A 23,044-nucleotide genomic window follows, 5' to 3' on the forward strand; every position below is an offset into this window, starting at 1 on the left:
AAATTTGTTTTCACTCTTTAGATTTAAAAGCTTAACTAAATCAACATACAAACTATTCGCACTAAGTTTATTTAACCCTTCGTCAGTTCAAAAAACTATTATTGTAAGTATTTTATGAATATGAACATTGGTGTTTTGAGAAAAAGTAAATAAATGCACCAGAACAGCAGTAAGTGATATGGCTGATTAATGGTAATTCTTTGATAAGAGAATTACTCATTGATATTGATAACTGACTTACAAAACACTGACTTTATGGACTGGTATTTATGGTCGCCTGGTAAGTGGATGTATTCTAGTTCTTGTTTGAACATGACAAATTTTAACTTATTTCAGTTTAACTTACTGAATAGCAACCGTTACTGTGGATTAGAAAAATCGCAATTAGTTTAGTAGTATAAAAAATATACATGTTTGTGAATATATTTACCTCTGATTACATGTTACTCTTGGTTAGCTCCTACATTTTGATCTGGTCCTTTAATCTATCGAAAACTAAACTATACTGCAGTTTTGGTTAGTACAGTTTTAAGAATTTAAGGAAAGGGACTTCTAAATATTTGCCAAATATAATTATTACATAGTTTATATCTAAAGCAACTTTTATTACCTTAGAAGCTACATTATTGAAACTATTCAATCAACTCGTCTGAAAAGTGTTGAACTATTATACTAAGATTAGGCTTACATTTAAGTTTTTACTTTACGTTTTTTGATCACAGTATGTGTAAATGAATGTTCATGTTTATTATGTATTATGTTTATGTATGTTGATTATTATTTATTCATGTGGATGTATTCATGTTTATGATTGATACTGAAACCTGCCAACGACTCAGTGCATTTAAACTAAATGTATTGAACCTACATTTAGTTTGCTCTTTTTTTTCTTCATTTTGCTCCTTGGCAAACCTATTCTCCGCTATAAAGCATAGAAGTTTTCGGTAGTCCAAACTGAAAATATTCTTCTATTATTGTACTATCCAGTAAAAAGTTGCTATAGAACTGTGAAAACCTGAGATTTTTAGTGTTTGGAAATTACTTAGAAAAACTGTCATAAAGAGTTAACAATAACAGTACAGATTATTATTAAAACTACCTATAAAACTGGAAAAGTAGCTTAGTTTATAATCACAATTATTAAATTCAATTAAGTGCTTTAGAGTAACTTAATAGTGTCCTAATAGAACCCCATAAAATATTGCTCTAATTGCAACTAATATAACCTAATAGTAGCCTAAATCCTATAAAATTTTGTAAATTATGTGTGACGAGTGAGTTGATCCAGATTTATAACATAACTTTAATAATTTCTTTGTTTGGTCTTCTAGCATCGATTGTACAAATCAATGTTTATAGTTTCCAGAATTTCTGTTGCAATGAACCCCCTCTCCCCCTCACATAAAGCCCATGTTCAATTTGTATTGGCAGTTTGACTTGACAGATAGAATCGTCAGAAAAGCTTATTTGAGGAACTGACACTCACACACTCACTGATGAATTCTGGCTTCAACTCACAGACAATGGAGGTTCTGATTAAACTTTATGTCAACAATGATTTGTCATAATGTCACGTCTATATTGTTTTCAGAATTCCCAGAGAAGCCGCTAGAGTTTGTAGCTCGCAATGTGTGGGGGGCGGAGGAGCCTAGAGGAGGCAGACCTCTACCGGGTATGGTCAAACACATCTTCATCACATACAACACTGAGAGTGAAGAATGCCGATACCCAGAGCAATGCATGGCCGTCGTCAAGGGGCTACAGGAGAGAGCATTCGCCGAGGGTCTTTCGGACATCAAGTACAAGTGAGGAGAGTAATCATAGATTGCAATTAGAGTTAATAAGAATATTCGTCGTCATGCAATATCTAGATTACTAGTGCCTATTCGTTGTTTAAGATTTATTAGTTTTGGTAGTTTAAACAGTATGACCCTGATTAACTAGCCTAATAGTAATCGTAATTACCTTTACACTTTTCACTCGTATAGAACAACTGAAGATTAAAACATTTAAAAGGAAATTATGGCGGTGCAGATCCGAGAAACGAGTACGGCATTTAAATCTTGTAAAAGGCGAGAGAGGGAGAACATTAGCCTTGTCCATTAGGTAAGTAAGTGCAATCTTGTATAATGGATTGTTCTGTCACCATAGCAACACCAATGAGGCAGGGAACTGGATAAACGTGCGTAAAAGTTATTTATGTGTTCTCAAAATTAAGTATTGTATCATGGCTTTATGAGCTTACTTGTAATTGCCAAGTTTCGTTTAATCATGTACGTTTAAAGGCGTACGTTAAATTAGTACTTTAAAGGCAAGGGCGGGTATATTAATTCAGTTCTAATATACATTGTCATTATAATGAGGCACATATAAAATGCTACGTATTTTAACCTGAAGATGAGAAGAATATAAATTTAGGATGAAGATGCCTTGAACTGCTTTGATGTCATATTTGCTGTTTCCTTATCCAAAACAAGCTAAAATATCATAAACAGCTAAGTCAACAAAAAGCAAAGTTATTTTTCTCAGGATTGATTCCGTTACCTCAGGCACGCTCTAAATCGATTCTCCTACTATCTACATACTCGATATTCAGACGACGCATGGTGGAAGGAAAAAACATAGGTGTGCTATTCCCGTCATATGCCGAAGTCACCCAGATTGCAATCAAAAAATCACCTGATTGTATTGCCATATAAGTTATAAGTGCCATATAAGAATATACATTTGTTTTGATTTGATTGCTATTGTTTTTATAAATTTTTCTAAATGGTAAAGTGGTGTTTGCAATCTGAATGACGTCAGCATATGACGGTAATAGCACACCTATGTTTTTTCCTTCCACCGTGTTGACAACGAGTATCAATTATCAATTATTTATTGTAATTTAGATTGGCAGAAATAATACTTGGCCATGCTTATTTTTCAGTTTCCTGATTGGAGAAGATGGCTACGTGTACGAGGGTAGAGGGTGGGTGAACAAACCTCCTATATCAAAGAGATTTCCAAACATGACGAAGAGGATTGACATCGGCTATCTCGGCAGTAAAAAGTGTAAGACCATTCAAATATTTTCGATTATATTATAATTGTACGATGCCAATACACTAGAGTGCGTATTACAAGGTGAAGATTAGTGATTGATTATTGTTCAATCAATGAGATTAAAGCATTGTAAATAAGATTCGCTAGATCTTCAGTGAGTTGGTATTTATGGCAAATCAAAAACAGCTGGGTCCAGTTTAGATTCACCGAAAAGTTTGTTTTTTTTGCCACACTACTCTGTTTTAACATACTTTCCAAGCATGAATTTAACCCAGAAAACAGCTGTATGCCGCCTGCCTAATCAAATGGTGTTTTATTACGTACTGTACAGTAATGAGTTTCTACCGGACACCAGCTGGTTATAATTGACAATGAGTGGTTATAAACGAAATCATATGACGACAAATATCGTAACTAGTCCAAAATGTGTTCGTCTCACGCGAGAACGACTACACTCGTACGGTAAATACCTATTTTCCGGACAAGTAACGTAATATACTATAACGTCTCTCAGGATCGAACTAGTGGACTTCTGATTACCAGATGAATGCTATGACCATTTACAAGCTCCCGTAGTGGTAGTTCATCGTAGCTACCATTACATCCATCTTTTTATGGACCTATGTAGTTTTTAGGTATCCACGCTCATAAAATGTTGTGATATCAAGCCAAGTTGTTGTGCAAGTAAAATAATCGATTTAGCTTCCGCAACAAAATTACACGTATATATACATGAAGTTGTACGAAGAACATCGTAACATCAATGGTTCTTATTGGTAAGGAGAGAAAAAGATCCAAATAGCTAACAAACATGCCACTCAACATGGAACTTAAATTGAAAATGCGTGCTTTTCAATCACTCTTGTTGTAGCAAATAAAGGTTGGAGGTTTTAATAGATGCAGATACAACTCGGCATGATAGGCTGTCTTCAAAACAATAAATCATGCAAATCACTGGATTAAGAAAAATAAGTGTTATATGGATTAGGTGGAGTGATACTGTTAATGTTGACAATTAAAAAATATATTCACTGTTTTAATTTATTCATTTTACAGTCTACCTGTTTACCTATGATATCATGAAGCTAGGTCTGGACATCATATATTACGGAGTGGTCAACAACCATATCCGACGGCCTTACAAGGTAATAAATCACTTTCTTTGTTTTTAATTTCTTTGGTAAATTTTACTTTGCCAAAACATCATTAAGTGACTAGTAAAGAATTACCAAAAGACTGGTAGTGGACCAGTTACAGCATGGTGTATACGACTAGTCACACATCGTCAGAGTTACTTGTTTATATTTTGAAAAGTGTTAACCCATTTACACTGGAATTTTTGTTCGTTTCTCCCAATAATTATTTTATTATCCTTTATAGTCCTTTTATGTATATTATCACATATGGTTTTCCACGTGATATGTACATATTTAAGCGCAATAAAAGTCAAAAAAGAAAACTCCGTGCACTCATCTTCTATACAAATGAGTAGTGATAATGAGTGCAGTCTCTAAAGACGTGATTTATTTTATGTTTATAGTTTAAGGAAGACGTGTTTAATTGATCGATTACATGGTTAGCTACTAGGAGCGAGTAAAACATCAGACTTTGCGAGTACGACATGCAGGTCCCGTTAACTATATCCTCCAGCATTCCAAGTATATGCCAATTTATCACTTGTGCATCTTCAATTTAAAGTACACTTTACACAATACTTTATGACATGAGTAATAGTCACTATTTAATCTGCGGTTTTACGATGTAGTTCGTTCAAAAGCCGGTGAGTGGCATGCAGATTTCCCAAAAGATTCAGCTCATTCCATAGCTGTTTTTAAAAGGAAATATCTAACGAATGCGGCAAGTACAATGCGATAGTTTTCGTGCTGCTTCTAAAAAGACTCAGATACTAGCTCGTAGCGAGATTGTATTTTTGTCACTGATCAAGATCAGCTGATTAATAATTGTTTATTCAGGTGAAGGAATGGCGAACACCTGACAGTCTACGGTACACTTGGCAACACGACACTCCAGAGATCAACGAACCTTTACTGCACGAGATTATGAGGATACAGAAGGCGGAACCGGACATAACATTTGACCAGCTGCAAGAGAGAGTGAAACATCTCTACACAGGCTATACACCTGAGGAACTGAAGGAAGCGATCGATGGACCCCTCATAGGGTGATACAAAGTGGTGTACTTTGCCATCAGCAGATAGAGGGCAAAATTATACTAGCATTTTTATTTTTAGCATTTTTATTTTTTTAAATCATTTTTAGCTTTTTCTAATACAGCATGCTAAATATTTTTTATATCAAACTACTTGTAAATATTTCTAGTAAATTATATACATTTTTAACATAAATATTCTGCATTTTCATTTAAATGAATCAGACCTAAACTTGGACGTTTTTGGAGTAACAAATAGAATTTGTTCTGTGGATAGACAAAAACCTTGTGGTGCACATTAAAACCTTTGATAAATTTATTGATTACATATCAAACAAAATAAATATTGAATGAAATACATTGGAGATTTTATTTTGTACTATTTTTTGTCACATTTAGTTTGTAATAGTTAACCTTTTTTTACTCGGAAGTGATTTAAATTACAAGGTATGCATTTATATTATTTAATCGCTCACAAAATTTATTATAATTATATAACTTGATTTTATTTTACTAATCAAATACACCTGTTTCACTTTGTGGCCTTTGCTCACTTATTAGGACCCGAAAACGTTGAAATTGATATCTAGGTCAACATTTTGTGTGTATAACATCGTGCCTGACCAGCACTTGATATTGAATAGCCAAAGATTGTGAGCGAAGTCTACAACCATTTATTGATTTATTATATCTCACCTCAAACCATGTTATTTTCAATAATTCTTACTCATAAATTTGTCAAATTCGTTTCCCAACCCCACCAATAAACAAACCATCAACACACAAACCTTAACCTCGTAACCAGTAATTAATTGACAACCTATAACTTACGAGACCCGTTAAACTTTGTTTAACATTGCTAACAGTGCAGTTCGTTGTCAGACCACTACACTTTGTTATGGTTAATTATATGGGATTGGCCACCAATAAATTCAAACATTAACTAACCAAGAACAACCTTCCCTACTCCAAAACCCGTGAAGTAGAGAAAGATGAAACCTACTAGATGAACTATTATAATCACGCAACTTGAACGATAATAGAAATATACCGTAATCAAACTATTACACCTGTAATGGAATTGGTCAGGCACGTCTTTACTAACCTAGGTCTGAACTCGAACTGTCGTCCGTCCTGGTGTCTAGGAGCAACATTGTTTGGGTTTAGCTGCTCATTTCTCAAAGACCAGTTCTATTTTCTTTCCTTAACACTGACAACTTAAGTTCTTCTTCTACTTTATTACACCCTCTATCCATCATAAAAAACAATAACACAAAAAAACGCAGGGTAACATATAATCTACCTTATGGAAGGATTAGGACGTGATGTACGAATTCCTAACTAAAGTCTGTGAGATTATATTTGTAAGTTAAAGAAGTTTAGTTAACTTTAAGTGTAAGTTTAAGTTAAGTTATAAGTTTAAACAAAATCTCAGTTACCATTACATTTAATGGTTGTCCGTAGAAGCCCTCGCAGCAATTAAACTAATTGCAATTTTTAATCAACACAAAGTGTAATGAGTGCGGTGAATAATCGTATTTTAAAGTAGTTCATCTCAAGTAATGTTTCAATTTAAGTAATATTCTAGGGAGTGTCATTCTAGATTGTAACTTATTCACCATGTACCCTTACATATTCTATGTAAACAATAAATAACCGCTAAAGAAGGAATAAAAACGTACCTATAAAACTTTTGGATTCTTTCTACGGGTTATCCCTGCATCGTTGTAATTGCCCATGTTATTTTATGTTTGTATTAATTCAGCGTTAATTTTGCCTTATAAGCATCGTAACATTATAAGTATAATGAATAGATGCACAGATCCTGTATAAGGTTTTACCTGCTACAATCAATGTCAAAGTTGATAGGCTTTCATTTAAGTTAATTTAAATACTTTGTTAAAATAATATATAGATTAATATAATGACTATTGAAACCGTTTCTTTTTAATCCAATTCGCTCATAGATATAACCACTACATATTTACCGTTCCACTCAAGAAACTTATAATAAGAAATTATAAGGATATTAACCATTTTCGATGAACTTTTTACCAAGAATATGTTACAAGCATTTTGTCAGTAAAATTTCAAAAGTTTCTGGGAGCTACTTTAAGAAAATCAAAGGATCTGGCAACTCAAATAAAACTCTCCGTACAAAGTTTACTACAAGATTGAACGATTGGTTTTGAAACTTCTTTAATATAAAAGTTTTTAAAAATATTTACCCCTAGATGCCCCTTAGTAGAGTTGTTTATTTATACTTGTTTTACATATTAGTAAAATGAATTACTTTAGGAAATTATTTGGGAAAAACTAAGCTGATTTGAATCAACATATATTATTTGAACACATTAAAATTTGTTTATTTGAAGCATACATAGCCATTAAGTAACAGTAGATGATTTACAATAATTATGTGTCTATATGAAACAACACAATTTTTTTCATTACAGTTTACATTACCATATAGGAAATTTCTACAAATTAAAATGAAGTATGAATAGGATTTATAAGGCCACCGAAATACATTACTATAAAATCTATGCACGGTGTTATGGTAGTCAGTGTCACATATTTAAATGCATTATTATGGACATAGCAATTTGGATAGTTTAATGTGGACTAACTAATACTTTCTTCACTAAGCTCGTGATCTGGTTTAGCAGAATATTTTAAGAAAGTACTTATAAATTGTTCAATGTTCATGTCTTAAGCAATGCTAACAAAAGAGGTATCTCTTTCAGCTGCGGCTATGTTTTAACAAATTTTAATAAATTTTAACAAATCCGTTTTTGCCAGAATGTAATTCATATCATCAAATATCTTATTGCTAAAAAGTCTTTATTCAGTAATAGTTATTTCAGCTATCTACAACTCCATAAATAATGTTTATTCATACTGTTTATACTTAGTTTGTATTATTTATCTATCTATATACTTAAAAAAATCATGGTTTTCTTTGTAACATACCACAGCCGACTATTTTAATCGCTTTAATAGCTTACACCTCCACAAATTTTGTCTCCGTATTAAATTGCACATACAACAAATCCGAAGTCATATATTTTATGCATATAATATAATATAATATATGCATGAATATAACTTAATGCAACTTCGCTACATTTTGTAGACGCCTCAACGAACGCCACCCAGTGGGCTCGCTCAGGTCTGAGGCACTCTGAAACAAAATAAATTTAGATAAGGTTTAACATGAGTGACATTAATTACAATATTTTAATTATAGACTGTATTTGAAAAATACCCCCGCCGCAGCAAACCTGCAGACTAAGTGAATTTCCATTTGATTGATTTTATTTTCAATTTCAACAGCTTTGGTTTTAACGAGTACCTATCAAAACCAATAACGTATGAAAACTACTTAACATTCTTTTTTTTACATAATAATTAGTATACCGAATTTAAGTCTTCTAGCTCGTAATCCAAAAACCCTTATGGATACTACAAAAACGAAGGCAAAATTATATTTTGTAATATCCATGCAAAAATGAATTATGTGACTAGCCTGCTTTTTTCATGTCGCCTTTATTCATTTTTGCAAGCATTGGTTTTAGTCATCCAGCCTTTTGTTTTTTAACCCTCGTGTTTTTCTTTAGATACCTTCGCCTTTAAATATGTCTAGTCTGCGAACTCAAATTTATTAAAATTGGTAAATGATTGCAGATACTCTAACCACGATGAATATACAGCACAGTAACGAATAAGCATGTCGAAAGCTCTTTAATTTTATTTCGACTTACAGCGCAAATTAAGTTTTTTTTTTAGATTTAATATTAAATAGCGGTGACAGGTAGCTCATAAAATGCACTGGTTTCTGGAAACAAAACAAAAATAATAACCTTTATAATATCTTTTAGATAAACATAAAAATAATGCACTGTTACATCAAAGAAACGTCTTAGTTTGTGGTTTAATATTATAAATTGCATAATTTTGCCAAAACAGGTCTGTTAGAGTCAGCTGTTTATTTAAGTAGCTCATCTTCAGGCTGGGATTAGAGCGGAAATTAACATTGAAACTCCCTGCTAAGAGTGACATGATCTACTCAACTGCTTGGCGTTGAACTTTCACAAGTATCTCATTCTAAACCGGCGAACATCGTGAAAACATGGTTTTTATTTTTAAACCCTCCTTTAGGCCCTCTTTATGAAACTGGCGTGTTAATAACTCTGTAAATACTACCCCACTTTATTTTTCCCATATTTCAACTTAATCTATCTATATACTTATTTAATACGCAAGCAGGATTTTTGTGACAATTACTCCTCCGAAACTACTGAACCGATTGACATGTTTTTGGTGTCATTGGAAAGAGCGTAACGTGAAGTTGTGCAGGATACTTTCTTTTTGGGGAAATAATTAGAGAGTGAGGCCCTGGGGCCCTTCAAAGTTTCGTATTTCTCCATAAGATTAACATGGGAAACAAACATTGTTATACAACTCCAGCTGTTGTCAGAAATTAAAAGGGAGAAGAACATATGTTAATTGTAAACTTGTGACAGAGAGGTTATGCAGAAAATCAGGTAGTTAATGGTTATTTGGTGCTATTAAAATAAAGACTGAAATTTGTTAATGTACTGGCGACAATGGGTGATACCATGTCATTACATTATCATATACCTACATTATCATTGACAAAGACCAACATGGACAACCTATTGCGGCTATTAGTGGGAAACATTTCTACAATACACTAAAAGCCAGATCATCTTTTGAAAAATGATAAAATGTTTACAAGAAATGTTGATTATATTGAAATGTTAAGTACATTGTGAGTATTATCATTAGTTACGTAATCTTTGAGTTGACTCTTTTATACTCATCGGAATTTATTACTTATATTTGTTCTTAAACAAGTTATTTGTTTTCAAATAACTCATTTACTTCTTTGCGATTGCTCGATTTCGAGCAACATGTACACTAGTAACATTATTAAATTTATAAATGTGTTTGTAAATAATGTACCGAATTGTAGAAACATAGTTCAAAAGTTAATGAGTGTTATAGAGTTTATTATTTTGTTACCGACCTGTTTACCAAGTTGTATGTAATAGATATTTTTAGAAATTGTCACTTTGAAAAAAATTTTAATCCATCGAGATTTTAAAATATTAAAAACGTTTAGTATTCTGCACCAACTTCAGCTCAGGTGTTGTGAATTTCTCTTGCAAACAAGATGACTAAACAGACAGTTTACTCAGGTGAGAATAAGAATAACATTATTGCATACTTTAAATTTGTTTCGAGGTGACTATTTTCCTTTTGAAATATATCGCACAGCGTAATCACATTTTCAGCCAGTCCATAATTATAATTTTTAAATTTTTACTTGATTTTTGATGTTTTATCCCTCGTGAACTGTTTACAAAACCTATGTATGAGTGACATTTTTTCCAAATTAAATCATCCACTGGTTTAATCAATGAATAATTTTAATCATTGAGAGGCCTTTATAAATTTATAGCTTTTCACTCAATAAGACGATTCCACCAGCTGATCGTAGTCATAGAATCTTTAAGTGTTGCCAACTTATTTTCAATCGTTTTATTACGTGCCTAATAACAGCCACTGAGCTATAATTATAATCTAACTGGAGGTAGCACTGAATGTCAAAGATGCGTGTCGCCAGACGCCATGTTTGCGTGAGGTGTGAGTTATAAGAAGCCATGTTATTGGTTAAGAAAGCTCACTGCTATACCAACCTAGTTATAGAAGCCATGTTATTGGTTAAAAAAACTCACTGCTATACCAACCTAACAAAATCAGCGACACGCTCTTCACAGACTTCTGCCATGGCAGTGCTACCTCCAGTTATAATTTTAGCTCAGTGATAAAAGCACAATTGTTTGTGCCGTTTGGTTGAAATACTGGAATGTGGCAAAAAATATAGCGGCAAAAGTAAGTAAATGCAGCAATTAGCTACTTTGCGTGCTATAATCAGTGCAAGGGATCCCATTGGGTCAGCTATTTGTAGGAAATTGTATATTTCATGATATATACTTTTCATGACAAGAGTGAGTCATTAAATATTTGAGACCATTTCACAGTAGTGCAGCGAAAATAACATTAACAGTTAGGTCATAGAGTCAGCTGAACTCTAATTAGCTCATCATCTAACTGGGTCATAGAGCGGAAATTAACTTTGAAACGCTCTGGTGGAGAGTGGCATGATTGACTCAAACTTAAGGCGTTCAATTTTCACTCTAAGTATCTCATTTCAAGCCGGAAAAAGCCATGGAAATTAATTAACCTTCGTATACATTCTGTTAAAACATGTGATTGCAATCGATATTTAAAACTGAGTTAACAACAATTGACTTTTACTCCCGAGGGAGACAAAGACGTGCTTAAGACCCGCAACGCATGTACTAAAAACGGCTGTTTCTGCAGCATGACGAAATTTAAGTTATAGTTCAATAAAAAGTGCATACAGCTAGTCTATACAGATAAAATAGGTTTCCAAAAGACGATGGTATTAGTCCCAAACAATTTAATAGTATTAAAGCTATACATAATCATGACAGCAAATAAATATGTAAATTATTATTTTAAAACTGTCTGCACAAGACATAATAAACCAGAGAGCACAGAATAGAAAGTAATAAACATATGGACTAAATTAAGTGAACGCTGGATAAATAAGACTGCAGTTTTGTTCCTGGTTAAGATGAGTATATACGGTATTTTTCTAGTATCCGTGGTATATACAATAAATATAAGAATCAATATACATGAATAATATGTCTCCTCATATTGCTATCATAGTAGATGGACGGCAAGAAGTGCGTACATCACATCAGCATGGACATGTGCGAATATTACGTTGTCAGGTCCTCTTGACTAAACTCATTTAGTTATAGGCTAGTATACAATATTAATGAACATGTGAATATAAATTTGTATAAAATATGAATGTATGGACCCACACTACATTTTTTTTCAATATGTTTTAGTACAACTCCATTAATTAACATGTAAATATGTGTGTTTAAATCATGTGTCCAGCTATTCATATAAAACTTGAGTGTAAACCTAATTTTGCTGGCACTAACCTTCATAACCATTTTTCCATTTTTAACTGGAACTTTGAATACTATATTGTTTAAATCTGCAAAAATATTACTATTTGCTGAGGTAAACAACGATTAGTATTCTGAGTTGACTTCTATCTTGGTAGCTCAGGTGTTGTGAATTTCCTTGCAAACGATGAGACAAAACAGACACTGTATACAGGCAGGAGTAAGAATAAGGTATTGCTACCTTAGATGTATTAAAGCACAACAGTGTCCCGTTTAAAAGCAATCGCTTAGCATAATTGTATTTCATCTGTAAGTGTTCTTCAGTTGTGACATGCAATTATTTTTTATTTCAATAATCTTTTGTGAAATTGTGGTCAAAAAACAATATATTAGTGTCGTAGTTTTCCAAATAAATCATTATGTGTGAGTGTTGTGTGTGTATATATATGCATACACACAGAATAAACTTTTCAGTGAACAAAGTTATATGTCAAACATTTCTACTGGTCTATTTCACCAACCAACAATTTCTCTAGTAAACATGTGTTTACGACAACAAAATATTTTTCGTCCAACATATGTTAATGTAACTAAACAAACTTCCGTTATAACAATTCACTCTACAATTTCTGCGATTTTATTTATTTAAATATGCCTGTGATTGAGGGTGTAGGAGACGAAGTTTTACAATTTATTGCGTTTTCCACGCTAGCTTTGATAGTCATCGCAGCCTGGAATTTGACCAAAGTAAGACAGTTGAGCAATTTCAGAACGCAAGAAAGAAGATTAAGGAGGAATCAGGAGCATCGTCTAACCAATGTTGCGAACACCCGAAATGCTGCTACTGGAACTTTGGGAGAGCCCGAAACTACCTCATCAGGGAATACAGAAGATTCCAATATCAGCGTCAATCCATCTTTACAGAACAATACTAAGGATCAACACTCGAGCAGTTCGTTGTCAGGATGTGACATGCGTTTACATATAAAACTGAAGTTCCAAAACGATTTGATGAAAACCGTTGGGATTGATCTTGACGAGGAGGTTGGAGAGTTCAGGAGGCGGAATTTCGACTCTGAGTTGTCACAGGGAAGAATAGTAATACTTATCTTCAACGGTAAGATTCTTGAAAATGATAGATTGCCTCTTAGAGCATATGGAATCTTTCATGGCTGTGTGTTACTCTGTATGATTCGTCAACAACCCAACATTCAACGACGACCAAGAGTAGCTTACTTTCTCGGGGGACGATCAAGAGAGCTGAGTCGTCCAGGACTACGATCAAGAGGATCACACCAGGAGTCAACAGCAAGGCCTGCTCCTTTTGTACCTCATCAACGTCTAGCTTTCGATTTCAACTCTGATTACATGCGACGCTTGGTTAGATCAACCATGAGCTCAACTACAACGCGGTGTGAATGTATACACACGCAGCAGTTCTCAAGGAATTCCATATTTCCTCAGCCACACCACAGCTTTCAAGAGGTGAGATCAAGAGGATTTATACGCAGCTCTGTACATATCTTGACGAGAGTGGCTGCTACTGCTAGAAGAATTCTCCAGATAGTAAACAGACATTCTTCTACAGCCATTCTTATTTCATTTGGTGGCCTTTTACAGATTGGCTTCTGGTATTTTAGGTACCATCATTCAAGATTGTTTTCCCTCCCTTCCACAGTCGGTCTTTTATTTATGTCTGGAATGTACGCTATCTTCGTGGTAAGTTTGTTCTTTCCCGAAGCGGGGGTAAACCGAGTCCCAGAAGAATGAATAAATTTATTTGTTTGCCTGTGTTTGTGTTGAAGGTCCGTAGGAAAACATGTATTTTATTTTGAAAAAATATAAAGTTTAATAAGGATTTGGGTTTGTAATTGTAATACATGTGTTTATAGCATGTATACCTAAAGTGATTACTGCTTATTAAAACGAACAGTTTCAAGTAACAGCTACAATTAATCATTGATTATTTGCCAAGCTTACTAAACTTGCTCCTCACAATTTATGCATGAATAAAAGTTGAGGCTATTTTTTAAGGTCCACGTCTGTTTTTCTTTTTTTTTACAGGCTTTTATTTTTACTCACATATAAGTTTTCATATAAATGAAATTTAAGTGGTAATTGGATAAATAATTGGCTACTTCAATCAACATACTTTCTGAATAAGAGGAAATGTCAAATTTTCTTTAGAACGAATGCACAACGCAGGAAATGTGATATAAACTCAAAATAAACAAAACTAATCTCGTTTCCAGAACATTAACCAGGTACAACACGGTGCGGTTCGGTTTATTCCTGCAGAAACCTTGTTAGCCTTGCAATCTTTAATGTGACAAACTTTGGGTCTGACTAGCAAAATGTAAATGTAGAAAACAAAATAATGAGCTAATGAAAGTACAGTATTGTTGTTAAAACTGTTACTGGGCCATCTAATTTTTAGGTATCAATTATTTATCCATTATATACTGTAAAACGAGTAACGTTTGCGCACAATGATGGGTTAATGTATGACTTTTTACATGCTACAGTTTTTGCAATATATATCTAAGCAAAAGAGTGCCAAATATCAACACCGTAGGTTGTGAAATAAATAAGATATCCTGCAAACATTCCGTCAAAACATTCAAAAATCAAACTAAAAAAAATAATATATAGTTTTTTTTTACCAAATGCATAAAAAGTCAATAATATGGAGGTGTCTACTGTATTTACCCTTTTACACCAAATACAATTAGATATGTCCTGTGCAGTGCTAGAAACAAATAAAACAAATTTCTAACAATCATAACAGTACAGTACAGTATATGTATGTACTGTATGATTGCTAAATCGTGATGGAGAGTGGAGAGTTTGTGCCCTGTGTACTAATTGTAGTAATAAAAAAAACACATATTATTTGCATGGTATATGTTTAGCTAAAACTGTTTTAAAAGTATACTAGAGTAACCAAGCAGAACAAAAAATGTAATAAACAAATTCGCATATTCTTGGTAAATGGTCTCCAGTAACGTACACTGTGAATTTACACAATGTGAATATACCTATAATATTTAGTAGTTTAGATTATTTCAACAAAACTTTGATATAATAATTTCAATATATAACCTCAAACATATTCAAATAACCAGAATAGTTGCAAAATGCTTAAAATCCTGACAAGTATAACTGGATGGTTCATCAATAAACTAATAGAGTCAATTGATTTGTTACGATATAAAATATATAGATTTAATGGTTTCTACAAGAGAACTATGATAATTGTGCTGTTTCGTCCCAGTAGATCTGAGTCAACCATGGTAACACTATGTTATCTACAAACCAATCATTTTCAATCTGAATATGCAGCCCTGGACACACGATTGTATGAAGCCTTGCACTATTAAACAGTTCTTGCAGTCCGATTCTGTCCTCTATGTACAGTTTTGAGTTGATCATGTTTGTCATTTCCTTATCTTGTCCCTCAGTGTAAAATCCAAACCAAGAAGACTCTCGTGGCACCACCATATAATCACGATCAAATTTGACAAGAACCAAGTGTTTAAGCTTGAGTAGGTTCGTCCTGTACTCGACATTCAACGTCTTTTCATTGTTTATGTCCGCGATGAATGTGTTCTCCTCAACGTACTTGTTATGGTTGATAGGGTCATGCCAAAGTTGATTGACGACAATGCTCTTTGTTCGAATATATTCCCAGTATGAGTGCTTATCTACAAAAATTTCCGGTAAGGAAAATAAATTTTTTCCCAAACTATAGTATCCTTGGTGTTGTGCTCCTAGAGTTATCAGGTTGAACATTGGAGGGTTTGGGCACCTTTGCGCTACTGCTCTCAAAAACTGCCCTCCTTGCGAGATCCCAACGCCATGGTAGCCCCGTCGAAGATTCAGGTCATCAGCGATCATGTCGCAAGCTTGCTCAACCTGTTTGTTCACATCCATAAACAATGAATTCTTATAGTCTGAATAACCGCTGGAACCGATCTTCAAAGACTTTATATAAGCAAGAGGTATTATACGTCTTATAAGGTAAGTTAATCTTGACACCAAACCCCCAAAGCTTAACATACCGTGCCAGAGAACAATAGGCGTTGGATCAGTTATGTACTTGTCTTCTTGTTCGTAATTCCCGATCACAGCAGGCAAAGTCAACACTAAAAAGAGAGTAACAAGAAACATCACGAGTTGTAAAACCGAACACAGTTAAAGTTTGTCACAAACTGTTTCACACAGCTGTTTGCAATCCACTTAACCATGAGTGATGATCAATAATTATCATCCGTTTGAAATACTACGAGACTACTAATCGCATTTTAACTTGATATCTAGTACTGTATAAGTTTAGTATATCCATGAATAAATTATATTGAGGCCCACATAAAATATCGGGTAGTTATCGATGAAATGTTGTAAATACAACTATATAATTTTTAAACACTATCCGAGATTGTAATGAACAATCATGAAACATAGAGATTTTTTAGCAAAAAAATATTGCATGGCTTTAGATGTGTATTGATAGACAGCATTTGTTCATCTTGTCTCTGATGTATGTAAAATTTGTAAAACTAATATTTATGTTTGTTTCTGCATTTTTGTCAATGTTGATATTTATTGTAAAATAACTTCACACTCTTCTTTGATATAACTCATGCACTACTTGTTGCCATCCAACTTTCTATTTATAAATTGTAAATATTTAAATATTTGTAAATATGTTAATATTTTTGTTACTATTGATATTGTTACTACATTGTTATTGTTCACTATTTGTACAATTTTTACTATTTTTTTCCTGTAATTTCAAGTTGTGAATGTTTTTTCATTGTAAAGTGGCTACGTCGGCCTTACAAGGTAATAAATCACTTTCTTCGTTTGTCATTCCTTTGGTAAATTTTTCCAAACCATCATTAAGTGACTGGTAAAAAATTACCAAAATAAAGGCTGATAGTGAATCAGTTACCACATGGTGTATATGACTAGCCACACATCGTCAGAGTTACTTGTTTATATTTTGAAAAGCGTTAACCCATTTATACTGGAATATTTGTTCGTTTCTCCCAATAATTATTTTATTATCCTTTATAGTCCTTTTATGTCTATTATCACATATGGTTTTCCACGTGAAATGTACATATTTAAGCGCAATAAAAGTCAAAAAAGAAAACTCCGTGTACTCATTTTCTATACAATTGTGTAGTGATAATGAGTGCAGTCTCTAAAGACGTGTTTTTGTTTTATGTTTATAGTTTAAAGAAGGCATGTTTAATGGATCATTTACAGGGTAAGCTACTAGGAGCGAGTAAAACAACAGACTTGGCGAGTACGACATGCAGGTCCCGTTAACTATATCCTCCAGCATTCCAAGTATATACCAATTTATCGCTTGTGCATCTTCAATTTTAAGTACACTTTACACAATACTTTAAGACATGAGTAATAGTCACTATTTAATCTGCGGTTTTACGATGTAGTTCGTTCAAAAGCCGGTGATAAGCAAGCAGATTTCCCAAAAGATTCAGCTCATTCCATAGCTGTTTTTAAAAGGAAATATCTATCGAATGCGGCAAGTACAATGCGCTAGTTTTCGTGCTGCTTCTAAAAAGACGCAGATACAAGCTCGTGACAAGATTGTCACTGATCAAGATCAGCTGATTCATAATGTTTTATTCAGGTAAAGGAATGGCGAACACCTGACAGTCTACGGTACACTTGGCAACACGACACTCCAGAAATCAACGAACCTTTACTGCACGAGATTATGAGGATACAGAAGGCGGAACCGGACATAACATTTGACCAGCTGCAAGAGAGAGTGAAACATCTCTACACGGGCTACACTCCTGAGGAACTGAAGGAAGCGATCGATGGACCCCTCATAGGGTGAACAAAGTGGTGTACTTCGCCATCAGTAGATTGAGGGCAAAATTATACTAGCATTTTTATTTTTAGCATTTTTATTTTTTTAAATCATTTTTAGCTTTTTCTAATACAGCATGCTAAATATTTTTTTATATCAAACTACTTGTAAATATTTCTAGTAAATTATATACATTTTTAACATAAATATTCTGCATTTTCATTTAAATGAATCAGACCTAAACTTTGACGTTTTTGGAGTAACAAATAGAATTTGTTCTGTGGATAGACAAAAACCTTGTGGTGCACATTAAAACCTTTGATAAATTTATTGATTACATATCAAACAAAATAAATATTGAATGAAATATATTGGAGATTTTATTTTGTACTATTTTTTGTCACAGCTTGTACATTTAGTTTGTAATAGTTAACCTTTTTTTGTCGGAAGTGATTTAAATTACAAGGTATGCATATATATTATTTAATCGCTCACAAAATTTATTATAATTATATAACTTGATTTTATTTTACTAATTAAATACACCTGTTTCACTTTGTGGCCTTTGCTCACTTATTAGGACCCGAAAACGTTGAAATTGATATCTAGGTCAACATTTTGTGTGTATAACATCGTGCCTGACCAGCACTTGATATTGAATAGCCAAAGATTGTGAGCGAAGTCTACAACCATTTATTGATTTATTATATCTCACCTCAAACCATGTTATTTTTTATAATTCTTACTCATAAATTTGTCAAATTCATTTCCCAACCATCCCAACCCCACCAATAAACAAACCATCAACACACAAACCTTAACCTCTTAACCAGTAATTAATTGACAACCTATAAATTACGAAAATCGTTAACCTTTGTGTAAAATCGATAACTGCGCAGTTCGTTGCCAGACCACTGCACTTTGTTATGGTTAATTATATGGGATTGGTCGCCATTAAATCCAACCATTAATGGACTAAGAACAACCCGTCTCTACTCCAAATCCCGTGAAGTAGAGAAAGATGAAACCTACTAGATGAACTATTATAATCACGCAACTGAAACGATAAGAAATATACCGTAATCAAACTATTACACCTATAATGGAATTGGTCAGGCACGTCTTTACTAACCTGGGTTGTTTAGAACCTCGAACTGAAGAACCTCGAAGGACCTCAAAAGAACCTCGAACCTCGAACCAGAACTCGAACTGTCGTCCGTCCTGGTGTCTAGGTTTGGGTTTAGCTGCTCATTTCTCACAGACCAGTTCTATTATCTTTCCTTAACACTGACAACTTAAGTTCTTCTTCTACTTTATTACACCCTCTATCCATCATAAAAAACAATAACACAAATAACGCAGGGTAACATATAACCTACCTTATGGAAAGATTAGGACGTGATGTACGAATTCCTAACTAAAGTCTGTGAGATTATATTTGTAAGTTAAAGAAGTTTAGTTAACTTTAAGTGTAAGTTTAAGTTAAGTTATAAGCTTAAAAAAATCTCAGTTACCATTACATTTAATGGTTGTCCGTAGAAGCCCTCGCAGCTATAAAACTAATTGCAATTTTTAATCAACACAAAGTGTAATGAGTGCAGTGAATAATCGTAATTTAAAGTAGTTCATCTCAAGTAATGTTTCAATTTAAGTAATATTCTAGGGAGTGTCATTTTAGATGGTAACTTATTCACTCTGTGCCCTTATATATTTATTTATTTATTTTATTTTTAGCGAATTTCCCTATAGGGAAGTAGCTATTACCGTAGGTCTCATGGTAAGACTTAGGCCCGGGACCGATTTACTTTTTCATTTTGATGTCCCCAGAGGCCAAAAACACCACTCGTTCAAATTTTTATATATGTATATATATATATATATATATATATATATATATGTCCGTGAACACAATAACTTGAGTAATTTTTATCCGATTTTGATGAAATTTGGTTTGAAGGTGTAAGACGGGATAAACTTGAATGAGTTCGCGATCCAGCATGATCGGACCATGGGAACAGGGTTTTATGGGGGGTTTTATGGGGTAAAAATTGGTTTTTCTCACTTTTGACCCTCAAAACACAAAATTTCCCAATTTTTCTCAAATCCTTCTTAAAGAGCTTAAAAAAACAAACAATTCAGTATATCAAAGTGTTTTTGTACGGTTATTGGTTACGGAGAAAACTAAAAAAATGGTAAATTTAAAATTCCCATGTTATTCTTATGGAGAATATTGTAAAATGTTGTAGTTTGCTTGTTTATGGATATCTTTTGATCAAACTTGGCAAATATATTCATTTTATACTAAGCAATAATTATTTTACTTAAAACACTCACTTTATTAGTTTCCTTGTAGCAGCAAACCTAGGTACTCGTTAAACCTAATTTTATTTAAATAGATCAATTGAAAATCAATTCAGCCAAATGGAAATTCGCTTAGGCGTCAGGTTTGCTGCGGCGGGGGTATTATTTTATTTCATTCCAACGGCAAAACCATTATACATTTCAATACAAGAAAGATGGCTAGGTACTATTTACATACTAAAAAAAATAATGGATACTGAGTGCTAACAAATACATAACATAACAAGCAAATAAATAGTAGTAATAACAAACGATGCAACAACAACAACAACAACAACACTGTGGCTAATTAATAAACTATTGACATACCACAAAGAAGAATTTCTAGAAAGCTATCAGGCACACATGGAAGTTCCTTATTAGATAGTATAAATAAATATAACAAACAATATATATAAATATAACAAATAACAAATAACAACAAATGACATTAACAACAACAGCAACAATAAGACTTTTCATATATGTTCAATGGTGTGAAGGGCTTCGAGAACTCTTCTACGAACAGAGGAAGTATTCTCGTGGAAAAAGTCGACTGTGTGGCAGAATCGATTCCCAAGCCTCATCATTCTTGCAAGTGGGCTGTGAAAGTCGTAACCACGTGCATGATACCTCCTGCCGAACAGATCCAGAGATCGGGTCACTGATGGAGTGCGGAAGTCCACCTGAGTGAGAAGCATTGGGCAGTCCAGCAGGCCATTGATCAGCTTGGCGAGAAATACTACATCTGCCACTTCACGTCTGACTTGAAGATCTAGGAGATGGAGGTCAGCCTGGAGATCAGCAAGTGGAACCTCCGTCCAACTAATAAATATATTCCGTTATATTCTATGTAAATAATAAATAACCTCTAAAGAAGGTATAAAAACGCACCTATAAAACTTTTGGATTCGTTCTACGGGTTATCCCTGTATCGTTGTAATGCCCCATGTTATTTGTTGTTTGTATTAATTCAGGGTTAATATGGCGTTATAAGCATCGTAACATTATAAGTATAATGAATAGATGCACAGATCCTGTATAAGGTTTTACCTGCTACTATCAATGTCAAAGTGCATATTCAAGTGTATTTACGTTAATTTAAATACTTTGTTAAAATAATATATAGAATAATATAAGGACTCTTGAAACCCTTTCTTTTAAATCCAATTCACTCATAGATATAACCACTACATATTTACCGTTCCACTCAAGAAACTTATAATAAGAAATTATAAGGATATTAACCATTTTCGATGAACTTTTTACCAAGAATATGCTACAAGCATTTCGTCAGTAAAATTTCAAAAGTTTCTGGGAGCTACTTTAAGAAAATCAAAGGATCTGGCAACTCAAATAAAACTCTCCGTACAAAGTTTACTACAAGATTGAACGATTGGTTTTGAAACTTCTTTAATATAAAAGTTTTTTAAAATATTTACCCTTAGATGCCCCTTAGTAGTGTTTATTTATACTTGTTTTACATATTAGTAAAATTAATTACTTTAGGAAATTATTTGGGAAAAACTAAGCTGATTTGAATCAAGATATATTATTTGAACACATAAAAATTTGTTTATTTGAAACATACATAACCATTAAGTAACAGTAGATGATTTACAATAATTATGTGTCAATATGAAACAACACAATTTTTTCATTACAGTTTACATAACCAAGAAGTTCTATATAGGAAATTTCTACAGATTAAAATGAAGTATGAATAGGATTTATAAGGCCACCGAAATACATTACTATACAATCTATGCAGGGTGTTATGGTAGTCAGTGTCACATATTTAAATGCATTATTATGGACATAGCAATTTGGATAGTTTAATGTGGAGTAACTAATACTCACTCCACTAAGCTCGGGTCTGTGGCACTCTGAAACATATAACTTAAGATAAGGTTTAACATGAGTACCATTTGATACAATATTTAAATTGTAGACTGTATTTGAAAATTGCCCCCACCGCAGCAAACCTACAGACTAAGTGAATTTCAATTTGATTGATTTTATTTTCAATTTCAACAGCTTTGGGTTTAACGAGTACCTATAAAACAATGACGTATGAAAACTACTTAACTTTCCTTTTTTAGATGATAATTAGTATACCGAATTGTTTTAGCCTTCTAGATAGTCGCGAACATAGGGAATTAAGTTATAAGCTGGGCAGTTTAGTGAAGGGTTAGTTAGGGGGGGTCAGTGGGGGGGATATGTTTGAGGAAATCCATTCAAAAATGTTAGGAGAGCTTTCTTACTTTACACAATCAACGAAGGCAAAAATATATTTTGTAATATACATCTCGACTTTATTCATTGTTGCAAGCATTGGTTTTAGTAATCCAGCCTTTTGTTTGTTTTTTTTTTACCCATGTGTTTTTTTAAGGGACCTTCGCCTTTAAATACGTCTAGTTAGTCCGGTAATTAAAGAGAAATATATAGCGGAGGTTCAACAAAATTAATTCAAAAGGTTTTTCAACGGATTTCATTAGTTTTATACCTCCTCACAACACAAAAAAAAGTCTACCAAAATCTGACTTGGGGAAGTACCTGAATAATGGTATTTAAATTAAAATAATAATCGCTCCG

At 33.2% G+C, this 23,044-nt stretch overlaps 1 protein-coding gene across 2 annotated transcripts; it reads left to right on the forward strand.

Moving 5' to 3' along the window:
- Positions 1–238: 238 nt before the first annotated feature.
- LOC129001162 (peptidoglycan recognition protein 1-like) lies at positions 239–18,138 on the forward strand. 2 transcript variants are annotated; one of them, XM_054428374.1, is made up of 5 exons: positions 239–280; positions 1,592–1,805; positions 2,930–3,054; positions 4,102–4,190; positions 17,924–18,138. In XM_054428374.1, exons 1-5 carry the CDS (start codon positions 256–258, stop codon positions 18,134–18,136), a joined length of 666 nt encoding a protein of 221 aa, XP_054284349.1. In that variant the 5' UTR covers positions 239–255; the 3' UTR covers positions 18,137–18,138. The 2 variants fall into 2 exon arrangements, with proteins under 2 accessions (XP_054284349.1, XP_054284350.1); XM_054428375.1 differs by lacking the exon at positions 17,924–18,138 and adding an exon at positions 5,019–5,263.
- The last annotated feature ends 4,906 nt before the right edge of the window (positions 18,139–23,044 follow it).

The sequence above is a fragment of the Macrosteles quadrilineatus genome, unplaced genomic scaffold (genome assembly GCF_028750875.1).
Source record: "Macrosteles quadrilineatus isolate MER2022 unplaced genomic scaffold, UCM_ALF_1.0 Scaffold_8__2_contigs__length_117827958, whole genome shotgun sequence".
In the NCBI taxonomy this organism is placed as follows: domain Eukaryota; kingdom Metazoa; phylum Arthropoda; class Insecta; order Hemiptera; family Cicadellidae; genus Macrosteles; species Macrosteles quadrilineatus.